The following is a 12506-nucleotide window of genomic DNA, read 5'->3' as shown; positions in this document are numbered from 1 at the left end:
ATAAACGACTTTTATGCCACTGTGCATTTGAGCACGTCAGCAAACATTCTATGTAAAAGGTGGCAGAAATACTTAGTCTCTACTATCTGTAGATCATCCGTAAATGCCACTGTATTAAATCATTGGGCTGGATTTTAATATGTATTTAATGTGGCTTTTCATTATTTCTGTAACTAAGCCATCAGTTTGATTGACCTCACCAAATTGACCTCTCTAAAAGTTAGGTCCCTCATAATAATGAAGAGGTGGAGTGATTCATGTAATATATTAATTCCATTTAGAGACAGGTGTCTGTAGCTGGTGTAACAAGCCTCCCTGGTTCAGCTGTTTATGGAGAGGCAGCTACTCTAGAGTAGTTCCAAAATACCAGATATTAAATCAACCTTTGAGATCCTGGCCAGTTTCTATATCTTTACAATTACATTTCTTCTGCTTATTTTAAAGGCTTCTTTTCATTTTATAACTTTGCAAAAGATTCTGTAAACAAGGAAATAAATGTTCTGAATTAAACTTTTCTTTGGCCCATAGTAGAATTTTTAGGCTGTGATTAAGCGTTATATTCATAATGAATGTTTAAATGCTGTCCTCACTGAGGATGCTTTTCTGAAATAGAACTGTAATCATTACTACCCTGGTATATATATCTGTAGTCTGTTTTTGAATAACCTTCATTGTTATTTGTTCCATGTCTTAAAAGGGATAAAAAGACTGTTTAAAAGTGAATATGTTATGGTCAAAGCTGTTGTTTTTTTCTCTTGCCAGACTGACAGAGCAGTACAACTACTGTTAGAAACAAGTTCAGAGAATGCCCATTACTACTGTGATTCACTCAAAGCTTGCTTGGTAACCACTGTCACCTCATCAGGTCCATCTCAAAGCACCATTAAATTGGTAGCAACCAACATGATAGCTAATGGAAAGCTCTCAGGTAAAATGTGTGTTGAATTTTGTGTTTGCTTGTATATTAGCAATTCTAATCATTATTAAAGCCAGTAATGCATCTGGGAGAGGAATACTTCCTGTTGTGTAATAGATCTTGCAAGTTGCATGTGTTGTAGTATGTTCTTTCTACAGCATTCAGCACAAAAATGAGCGCTAACTTGGTTATGAAGCTCAACTTGAATCATAGAATGGCTCGGGTTGAAAGGAACCTTAAAGATCGTCTAGTCCGAACCACTAGCTTGTCTTGATTAATTTTCATTGGCAAATGTATTTCTGGAGTAATTATCTTATCAACTGTTTGTTTGCATGGGAAGAGGCTGAACGTGTAAAACTACATATTTTCCACTTGCCTAAGTAAAGAATTATTTAAATTCAGTGTCTTAGTACTGAAGCTGAAATACAGGTTTAGTTTTCCTTCCTGTTCAGAACTTGTTTCTTGCAACTACAGATTAATTTTGCTTGATGTAAGAGATGTACATAATATGGTGATTGACCAAAAAAAGATACTTTCTATTCTGTGGACAATTAACACTAAATGGTTAGAAATTACAGTATGGACAACATTAAAATAAAGGGTTATTTATGAAAACAGTATGATATATACAGATCATTATCTTTTTATGACGAGAAATCCAGTGAACTGCTTGTCATTTGTATTTAGGACAAAGGTAAATGAACGTTTTGCAAGGTACTTCTAAGCTCTGCAGCCCAAGAAAAAGATGTGGTAACCAATACCCATGTTATATAGATAGCCAAGTGGTAGAATTTAGTTTTTCAACATCTTCGTATGCTAAGAAGGAATATAATAGAGATCCTTTTGCTGGGGATGAGTGATCTGCTCACAGTATATAGTAACTCTTTCTTCCCCTAATTATGTCGTCTATTTTTTATTTTCCAGAGGGTGTACAGTTACTGTGTCTGATAGATAAGGCTGCTGATGCTTGTCGCTACTTGCAAACGTACGGCGAATGGAATCGTGCAGCATGGCTTGCAAAGGTATGTAATTGCTCAACTTTCTGTGGTGTAGCATAAACGACCTACTTAGTATATGTAGGTATGAAGGATGCTGAGGGTGTTAAGTTCTCCAAAGTTCAATCAATCAATATATCAACTAATATCATTGTTTCTTTCCATATGTTAAGCTATAACAAGCCAATCCATTTAGCTAATATTCACAGGTTCTTCAGCCTTTTGTGACAGGATTGGGGCCTAAAAATGGTTTTCTAACTTTTGGATTTATGAAGTTGCATATAGTCACAGCAGCACAGAGTTCATTGTGAACTGCAAAAACCAATTCCTGGAAATGGATAAATAATTAGGCAGTGATTTTGTGCTGAACTCGATGTAGCGTGTGTGCTGATTTTAAAGTTAACACCAACCACATACATTTGCACCAACTTCTGTTTTACTATGGCGACCTTATTAAAGTAAAAGTACCTAGACTTAACATTAATACTCTACATTAAATTATGTAATGGACAGGAGTCACTATGGATTATCTTTCCGTGTGCCTAAGAAAAGTTTGTGTTGTTTCTCCTGCAGAAAGTATGGAAAAAAAAAAAAACATTCTCAGATTTTCTAAATGAGTGATTCCATTCATAAGAAAAATAAAGAAATTTTGTCTTTTAGTCTTCAGTAGATAAACATTCTTAACTTCTTAATACTTGAGGTTTTAGTAAAATCTTGTGGTAAAAAATGATGTTAATCACGTTTAAATGTCAGAGGACCTGAGTGGACTTTTTATATCTATATAAGTTTTCTTTATTATATTTGCTCAAGAGATTAGTATACTATTTAAAATAAAATCAGTAATTTAAGATGATTTTCCTTCTGCCCAGAGGACTGGAAAAAGTGAAACAAAGCTCTATTTAGTTAGCAGTTGAGGATTCAAAATTGTCTTTCCCATCTCTTAAAGGTTCGTTTGAATTCAGAGGAGTGTGCTGATGTGTTAAAGCGTTGGGTAGATCACCTTTGCTCTCCACAAGTCAACCAGAAGTCCAAAGCCATTCTTGTCCTCTTGTCACTTGGATGCTTTACAAAAGTTGCAGAGATGTTGCACAGGTAAAGCTGAAACAAGACAATCTGTATTTTGTCTTGTCTAAAACTGTTATTTGAGCATTTGTGACTCAAAAGTCACAGGGAAGAGAGAGAGTCTACAGTTTGATTTCTGACATTTGTTTCTATTTGAGTGTGTTTTTCTTTAATTAACTTTAATTTCAGCGGTGTGTCATTTCTGTGGTCTTGAACTGAGCTTTCTGCTGCAATTTCAGGAAATACACTGGCATTTTAATTTACTGCAGACTTTAAGATTGCTGGCACCTTTTGACCAAGCAGTAACAATTTATAGTAGCTGTGATTATTTCTCAGTGAGTTGAGCCTTGATCTTTCAAAAATATTACATCAAATGTCAGTTTCTTGAGTGCAAGGAGGAAGGGGGTGTACAAGATGCTTGGTAAGAGGGCAGTGCCAGAGTAACAGGTGCGAGGGCAGCGCAAGTTGCCAGCATATGGGAACAGTGTGGGTTGTTCCTACATACTGTCCAGGATCAGCGTAGCAGCATTCACTACTATGAGAAAAGCACTGAGAGGTGTCATGATGTAGTGATGCTTAAGGCCTATGAAGCACAAAAGTGCAAAGAGCAAGGTAGAGCAATACTGGAAACTGAGAATAGTGTGTGATGGGGGGGAGTGCGAGTATGTGGCAAAGGGGCAGCTAAATGGTGGTACTGATTATCCCTGGCGATGTTCAGAAGCGCTGGTCAGCCCTCCAGATTTGCCACTCCAGAGCTTTGTGCAAAGTTTTTGAAAGCCTGTGTGCAAGTGTTTTGATGCAGTGTCCAGGAATATTTTTCTGTTTTCCTATCCTAACAAATTATTGTTTTCTTTTTCCTCCATTTTACAGTATGAGGTACTTTGATAGAGCGGCTTTATTTGTTGAAGCTTGTCTGAAGTACGGGGCATTCGAAGTTAATAATGATACAAATATCCTTTTTCTGAAATCCTGTTTATGCATCTGTTTACTTGCAAACAATTTTGTGTGAACTAATGTTAGATGAACTAATCTGCACAGGAATAGAACATCCTATTTTTGTTTTCCAGGAAGTGTGCATGAAGGAATTGTAAGGAAATAAGTGAAAAGGAATCACTTGCATAAATCTGTAACACCTCTTCCTCCTGATGCTCTATGAGGCCAGTGGCGCTGGAAAACAAACAAAAAGTAAAAAAGAAAAAAATAAACACAGGAGAAAAAAGAACAGATGATAAAATGTTCTTTGCAGAAGTCAGACATTGTTACTTTAACCAAACTGATTTTACTATATAGTCTATCTTTTAAACACTAGCTCAGGGAAAAAAAAATCCCTTCCTTAACAACATACTGTTTTATTGACTTAAGTCTTTTATGAAGGAATCAGTTCTGAAACAGAGAAAAAACATAAAATTAAAGGTCAAGATTCAGGATGATCTGAAAATATAATAAGCATTTCAAAAGATATCTATGGTATTCTTCATTACAGTCTGCACTTCTAACCTGGTGTTCTGGAACTCTGAACAGGTGCTCTACCATTTTTATTTAGGTATATCCAATAAATAATAATGCTTATGTAGATAATCCCTGATTTGTGTTTTATGGAGTCATCACTGATGTCAACTTGTAAATTAGAAAAGCTAAGAAGTCATGTTGATAACTCCAGACACATCTAATTAGTGACCATGAGCTAACAGTTTAATTTCTTTCACAATTTATGATGTGTTACGGTAGTGCTTATGCTTATCTGAAATTTATCTGTTTCAGTTTATAGCACTTCACACATTGTCTGATAAATGCTAATATACATACAATAATAGAATTTAAAGCAACACTTTTGTCTGTATTTTTGCTGAGAAATATTGGATTAGCGCAATTAGCACTTTCAACTTGGGAGAGCTAAGGGGTAAGTTTGAAAAAAAAAATGTAATTTTATTTTTTCACGTTTGTTTTCCTTAATGCTTCATTTACATAAACTGATTCATGCTGTATATGCAGATTATGCCAGGAGCTTGAAGCTTCTGGGCTTTAAGCAAGGAGCCCTTATCTTTTCCTCAAAAGCTGGAGAAGCTGGTAAAGATTTACTGATGGAGCTCAAACAGCCTGAAGAGGAAGTGACACAAGAGTAACAATTTTACCTTCCCTGTTAAGAGGAAACTTCCTATCAAACTGGGTTGTCTATCAGATTGATACTCCACTGTGTGAAAATGGATTTTCTCTGGAATCGCTGTAATAGTTCACGTGTGTGATTTGAGCAAATGTTGTTAAATTTGTGTGGAGGCAAGATTAAGAACTGTTTTATGTTTATTTTTAAATTGTCTTCATTTTCAAGAGAGGGGAAAAGAAGGCGATGATGAAACTATACAAGAATATATTCAACTTTTTCAACTATAGTACAAATCAAACTTAAAAATATACTGAAAGAGTTCTATACCTGTGTAAAAGTCTACTCCATTTACTTCTAAAAAATCAAATCTTTATAGTTCTTCACTACTGTTGTAATTATATGTATAAATAATTCAGTCTGTACTGTAAAAATATAAATATATTTAAAGAATAAATATAGATCACAAAACACTGTTCTTTACTGGAAAGTCATGGATTCTCAAATCCATTTTTTCTCTTTAAAATTTCTGTTGTTTTAAATGAGTTCATTCTATTGTCATTTTCATAACTGGTTGGAATGGAATCTTTTAACAAGTTTATTTACAAAAGGCTCCTCACATTCCAGAAATTCATGAAATGTCCTTTTCTCTTTTTTTTTTCCCCAATTAAGTCATTGTTATATTCTCTGTTGTTCTTAAGTGTATGCTCCCTGCACACTTTAGGGATTAAGTTCTGCCTTGTCTTGACTGGTTAATGGGATCAAAGAATAGGAAAATAATCCTACCTCAAAAGCAGTAAGATGGGCTCCTGCATTCAGGAGGTTGCTGATGCTCTCTCCGCAGTTACTGTTTTATTTGCTGTTTGAATGTGTCATGAATTAACAGGCAGAAAAAGTATTGGATGAAGTCAGAATCGTTGGATTTTAAATTACTTTTTATGGTAAACACATCTCATGGTCCAGATACTTAAGGATGCCACCGACAGCATCTTTCCTCATTTTTGTGCCAGTATTTCAGCAGAAAGAAAACATCTTCCCACAGTATTGTAATGTTTAAATGCTTTTTTTTTCTTTGTTGTTGTTCTTTGTTAGATGTATCTTTTCTATTTACTGAGATTCCACAACTGAAGAGTAGTGTATGCTAAAGTTAAATTGCACTTGCAAGTTGAAGATTGTGGCATGTGAAAATTAGTCTTGGCTAAAAAAGCTTTAGTCTTTAAATGAAGTTGTTGGAGCTACTGAAGTTTAGTGAAAAGAATCATAGCCTGCAAAAGGTTTCCCCTTTAAATGTAATTCTAAGGTTTTCCTACTTATAGTAGTAGCATATTTGATTCCCCTTATGTTCAAATATTTGTAAAATGCATATTCTACACTCCTTCCTAGAGGTGCACCAGCTTCATTACATCTCTTTACTTCTGTAAACCTTTTAAATCAAATCTAAAATGGGATTTCTGATGAAATTTGAAAGGTTAGGAATTTCAAGAATGACTGTTTTTATACAAATGTGAGTTTCATTGCTCTAAACACAAAAGGAAATGTTTAAACCGTAATATATCTTACATGGGTCCTGCCACATCTTACATACATTATAAAGGATGTTCAGTGTCTTATTACCAACAGTTTGAGAAAATAAGTGTACAATGAAGTTTGCCTTAAGTATTAACCTTGTTAGCAACAAAGTTAATCCAAATTAACTGTCATTATTATGGGCTAAATACTGGCTCACATTGAAAACTGAAACACTCCTCAATTCTTAATCTTGTTTTCAGAAGCAGTACTGAGGGACAAGGTCATCGGAGAGTTAATGTAAGCACACTCAAACTTGTTCTTTGACAAATCACATAGGATCGCTTGTCAGTGGAAGTCTGGAAAAAAAATCTGCTTTAATATACGCTCAGAGTTATGAATCTGATCTAACATTTTTAAAAGAAAAACATTGCAAAGGCCTTTTGATACTGAACGTTTATATACTTTTAAGTGTAAAGGTTGCAGAATACGATATGGTATTCCCTGTTGAAACCTTTATGATGACAATACAGCGTAGAAGTGGTTGAAAAGTTTATTTAGATAATAGTGTAGTCACACAGTAACAAAAAATAAAAATAAAAAACCTTTGTAAATCTCTGTGTGTCTTTATTTAATACAAAAATGTCATCTGTTGCACTTGGATGCTGATTGTGTAATTGTTATTTGCCTTCTGGACTGGAACAATGCTCAGGGCTAGTTTTAGTAGAGGAAGTGACCAACCTTTGTATGTATTAGTCACACTTTCCGTAGTAGTACTTATGAAATGTTTGCTTTCAGTAGCGCTAATTGCTAACCTTTACTAGTAAACAAAATATTAGTATGGGCTAAATTAAAGCAGGATATTGTTGGTGCTCTCAAATCTTGAAAAGCATGGAAATAAGTGATGAAAGTGAAGTAATTCTTTTCTGCTTTCATGCTGCCCCACAGACTGCCAGTGCAAGACTCCCTTTGCAAAATATGAAATGCATTTAGCAGTGCTGAGATCCATACCAATGAGCTCTCCTTTCACTTTTGTAGTTCAAGCAACTTTCGCTTTAGCTCTTAGGATGCTTTTGTCACATTGGCTTAGAAGTTTGTTTTTTGTTTTTAAAGTGCAGATAAACATCTGATATATAATTGGGGTTGTACAAATAAAAAAAGTTTCCAATAACTATGATTTTAACTCCCTTAAATCCCTTTGAGAGTTTTCCTTGAACAACTGTGAATAGTTCAAGAAGCAGGTAAAATTTATAATCTGTATTTTCAGGGTTTTGCATTTTGAAGTTTCTGTCAACGTTGAAGTCTGTAATGCAGCCGTAATGATGGAATCTGTGTTTGACCATTCTTAGCAATGGAGAAACAGTAGAAGAAATGAGTTTCAAGTTGAAATAGAGACTGTTTACTCCTCTCTCTTTGAACATGAGTCTTACATTAAATAAGCTTGATTTTAGATTATCTGAGCAGATTAATTGGTAGTTATTTTAAGTTACATTTTTGAAAGGACATGACCTCTGTCTATAAGAAAGAGGAGTTTTTTGAACTAAATCTTGGGTTGTCTAGATTGAGAACTTCTAGCTGGAAAACATCTTAGAGCATGAGTAATGGTGGTTACCCCTTTCATTGTATTACATGAATCATTTTAGACTTGTATGACCGGTGAAACAGCATGCATGTGATTGATCCTACAGGTGTGGGAGATGCAGAAGTCTTCATCTCATGAAGCATTCTGAAATGTGCACATCTGCTGTGTGAAGCTCATTCAGTCCTGCAGTGTCTTTTTCTTTCTAGATCTGTGTTCACATTCAGCTTGTGTGCTTACAGTCTGATTGAGATTTATGGTAAATACTGACATGGGACTCTTGTGGTAGTACTTAGTTTTAAAAATTGAAATTATTTCAGTCTTATACTGGATGTACTAGATCTAGATGTAAATAAAAAGTCTAGAAAAATAGTATAGCAGCTAAAGTTCAGTACAACCAAGCCCTAATTAAAGTTTTCCTTGGAGCATGGTGTGCCTCACAATACAGGCAGTGTATGTAAATGAATCACATTGATTAACAGTGTCTAAAATTGCCTAACTCGGATCAACTTCTGAGGTGCTTTTCAAAAAATCAGATTATGTATGTCATATATATATATCTGCACATGTGCATATATACATTTGATTCACTAGGAAGAATCTATGGAAAATGAAAAAAATATTGCACTGTATAATTTGTTTTCAATAAAATTTAAATCAGTCTGCCAATTTATGGACCTTGCAGCCAGATAGCGGCTTATATTATATATCAAAGAAACCTAATGCAGAATGATGATCTGTTCAGTGTCTGAGTAAATATTCCTAAGAGGTTCTGTTTTGTAACTGTTGACACTAGAGACAGAAAACAAGGACGACTGCAGATTCTTTAACAGGAAAAGTGTTTGGTTTGGGTCATCACTACCTTCTCAAAATTGTATTCTAAAAGCTCAACTGAATATGTAATTGCTGGTGGGTGATAAAATAACAACACTTTGGCAAAGAGTATTGTTGTTTTTTTTAAATTACTTTCTCTGAAGAAGTCTGCACAATTTTGATATTAATGTAAGCCCAGTAAGATAATTCACTACAGAGTTCAGGGAAAAAAAAAAAAAAAAAAAAGTTGTACCAATAGATCTGAACAGTGGCATAAAATTCTCTGGTCATGTTGATCCTGTCCCACTATAGTATCTTTGAATTGTGACTTCTTGATGCTTAAGTTGTTCAGTTTCTACTTAAACACTGAAGATGAGTCACAGCCATGCTATTTTTTAACTACCTCAGCTGCTTTTGCTAGAAGGCAGCAATTTTAAGCAGAATTATAACAGAAACAGCTGAGTTTGGAAAGTGTTGGCACACAGTGTAGTTTCCTGCACAAGGCATGTCAACTGCTTCATTGGTCTACTGTATGAGGACTGGTGAAAACCGGTACCTACAATTCCTGTAGGAAGTCAGGAAAATCAGACAGGAGAAAAATAATTAAGCTTGCATTGGTTGTGCTTAGGTCTTATCCTGCAAAAAATTTCACACGGAGCTGTATTTGAAAGTGAGAGAATATCACAGCAGCAATTCACCGGGATGAGATGATGCTGTGGAAAGAAGAATCTCTTCCTCGTTGTTCAGCGTAGACATGTGGTGACAGATGGCAAAGCTCAGCATAAACTTGTAAGAAGAGGAAAAAATAAGAAATTGGGAAGGAAGGAGAACTTAATTCTTGAATTTGTATTTCTTTGAAAGTCCTTTTTCTTAGTGTCTGGGGAAAAGAATGCTTTAAAAGGCTCCAGCAAAAGTGAAGAAATGGGAGAATAGCAAAATAAAATCAGCAAATAGACCCTGCTCATGCATATGCTCAAGGTATAAAACTGCTTTACAGTCAGAGGTTTAATACAGGATTAATCATAAGGAGATTCAGTGGAACTGTGTTCTTGCCTCTCCGGGGTTGTAGTACTAAAAAATTGACTTAAATAGCCAGTCAGCATGTGTTCATTTCCCCAAAAGAAACAGTGGTGGAAGAACAGGAAAAGTATGTTTATTCAGAGAAGAGACTCAATATATTCAACTAACATATTTAAAATGCCATTGTAGAAGGTAAGTGGTGCCCCCCTTTGCCTACCAGAGGAAGGGAAATTGAAGTTTGATTGCAGAGCAGCAGATGCTATGGTTGAAGCCAGTGTTGTCTGTTAGATACTCCAAACTTAGAAGGTGGTCAAGGCAAAAACATGCTTCAGAGTGACTTCATGGGCCAAATTTAATGATTTTTCATTCTGAGGATTGAATCCATAGGTTGAAAACGCTTTTTTTTCCATTTCATTGTTACCACTGCTGTATTTGGCAAATAATGACTTGCTGCAGTTCCCACAGACAAACTCCATCTCAGTGACAGCTTTCCAGAGGGTTATTCAGTGTGATAGCAGTACATATTGTTCAAACGAGATGTCGTCAAGTGCTTTAAAAAGGCAATGTTTGGTCATTGCTTTCCACCTACAGTAGCAGGATCTAATGGAGTTATATTAGACTAGTCTGATTCCTGTGTCACTTGCTGTAACTTACAAAAAGCTACAGGCAGCTTGGTTCAATTGAAAAAAAAAAAAAAAAAGTTATCTCATAGTTATGGCCCTGCTGAGTCAATCTCTCATTGCTGTGAGGCCTGCTTTTTGAATCCAATCGTAGACACATGGATAATGGTGTATTTCGTTGATCCTTTGAAAATGTTTTCCAGCATTGTTTCTTAATCAAATTTTACAGTAGGCTGTAATAAGCAGTCACAGGTCTTTACTCAAAAAATGTGCAGGATGTCTGTCTTTATGCTTACTTGACATTATAAAACAGGTTTATATTATTATTATTATTATTATAGGTAATAATTACTGTCAAGTACCTGTGTTTTTACCTTCTCTAAGTTTCTACATCTTCCACTTTTTTAGACACATTTTATTGTTTTTGGTTTATGTCTCTAATAATTAAGAAATTAATCTGATGTTTTATGTTAAACTACTTGCAGGACTAGTATCTACTCTTTACATCCAAGCTAAGCCAGAAAGTTTTGTTGAGGATTTCCATACAGTGTATTTTCTGCAGGCTTTATATCCCTTGTCTGGATTTTCCGTGTAATTCCTTTCTGTGTCATCAGCAATAGCATTGTCTTGCTTTATGGAAAACTAGCTGGATTGCTAATATAGGTATCATCCTCTAAGACCATGGCTTCAATCCCCTCACTGTGCTCAGATAGTCCTTAGTCACCTGTCAAAAAGTTGGTCTTATGGTCTAGTTTCAGTTCTCAACAGAGCTCCAACTCATCAACTCATTTGATTTGATTTTGGTGTTTTCTGATGGTGTTTTTTTGTTTTGTTTTTTTTTTTTTTTTTTCCCCTCTCCAGAGAGACAGGGTTTTTCTAATTAAAGAGGTCAGTGACACTTCTCTTGCTGCCTATCTGTCACTCTGCTCTCTGCTTTGGGGCCAAAGGCAGATGGTGCTGAGCCACAGGCTGTGCTGCCAGCACTCAGCATTTGTCCGGCGGGGTCTGGCCTGGGGTGCGGCTTGGCAGAGCATGGTTGGAAAGGTTTCAACCCAAAGCCAGAACCACGTGCTGAGGAATGGTTTCTCTGTGTATCCACATCTACACCAAGCCAGGAACACCCTGCCATTACTCTGCAGTTTCCACTGACCTGGCTGAGATAAGTCAGGTCTCTTGAATGTAGATAGCATAAACTAGTCTTTTCCCTTGACTGATGGGAGAATTGCCCCAAACTATTGCCTTTTCCATTCTACTCTTAATTCTACAAATAACCTGACATATCTTGGATGACTTTGTCTATATCTAATGTCTTGCTTTAATAAAGGAATTTGTGGTACCCATCCTCTCAGCTAGGAGCTGTGAGCACAGGGCTGAGTGAGACCCTGGTGACCTGGATGAGTTTTTGGGTGCTCTCTTGCATGTGTGCTCTTCTCTGCAACCTCCTGCTCACTTTGCGCTGGTGCTTGTGTCATGAGAGAAGCTGAGCTGGCTGGATAACAATGTTTTCTGTTCGTTTGTTTGCTCAAAGTGTTTTCTGTTTTGTTTGGCTTTTAAAGTAATGTTTTGCTGTGTCGGTCCCCTGATCCGGTTAACCATTCACTTACAAGGGGCCAAGGCACAGAGATGGCAATACGGACATGAGGGTTTGGAGTTAGGGTAGCCTGGCTTCGGGTTGCATTGAAATTGAAAGCTCTGGGGAGAGAAAAATATATGAAGGGTTTATTTTTTATTTTGAATTACAAAATTTGACTTAGAACATCTGTATTTGGAGATACCAACAAAATCATTTGCATTGCAGGTACATACATCAGATGGTCAGGATGTGTCCCATCAGTAGTTAGAAATCAGTAGAAGGTAAGAAGTTGAAAGCATCTGAGTCTTTTTTACCTTACTGCAT

The 12506-nt window shown here is 35.9% G+C and overlaps 1 protein-coding gene across 4 annotated transcripts in view; it reads left to right on the top strand.

The window, feature by feature from the left end:
• The window catches only part of WDR11 (WD repeat domain 11), a 44527-nt gene extending 37361 nt beyond the window's left edge, over window positions 1–7166 (top strand). For all 4 annotated transcript variants that reach the window (XM_050712026.1, XM_050712028.1, XM_050712027.1 and 1 more), the window contains exons 25-29: window positions 763–928; window positions 1841–1938; window positions 2858–3003; window positions 3844–3926; window positions 4942–7166. In XM_050712026.1, the coding sequence (XP_050567983.1) occupies window positions 763–928; window positions 1841–1938; window positions 2858–3003; window positions 3844–3926; window positions 4942–5096 (648 nt within the window). In that variant the 3' untranslated portion in view covers window positions 5097–7166. The remainder of the gene's footprint in view (window positions 1–762; window positions 929–1840; window positions 1939–2857; window positions 3004–3843; window positions 3927–4941) is intronic.
• The last annotated feature ends 5340 nt before the right edge of the window (window positions 7167–12506 follow it).

The sequence above is a fragment of the Cygnus atratus genome, chromosome 7, assembly GCF_013377495.2.
Source record: "Cygnus atratus isolate AKBS03 ecotype Queensland, Australia chromosome 7, CAtr_DNAZoo_HiC_assembly, whole genome shotgun sequence".
Lineage (NCBI taxonomy): Eukaryota > Metazoa > Chordata > Aves > Anseriformes > Anatidae > Cygnus > Cygnus atratus.
Note: the sequence above shows the minus strand (reverse complement) of the source record. Positions and strands in the feature narration are given on the sequence as shown.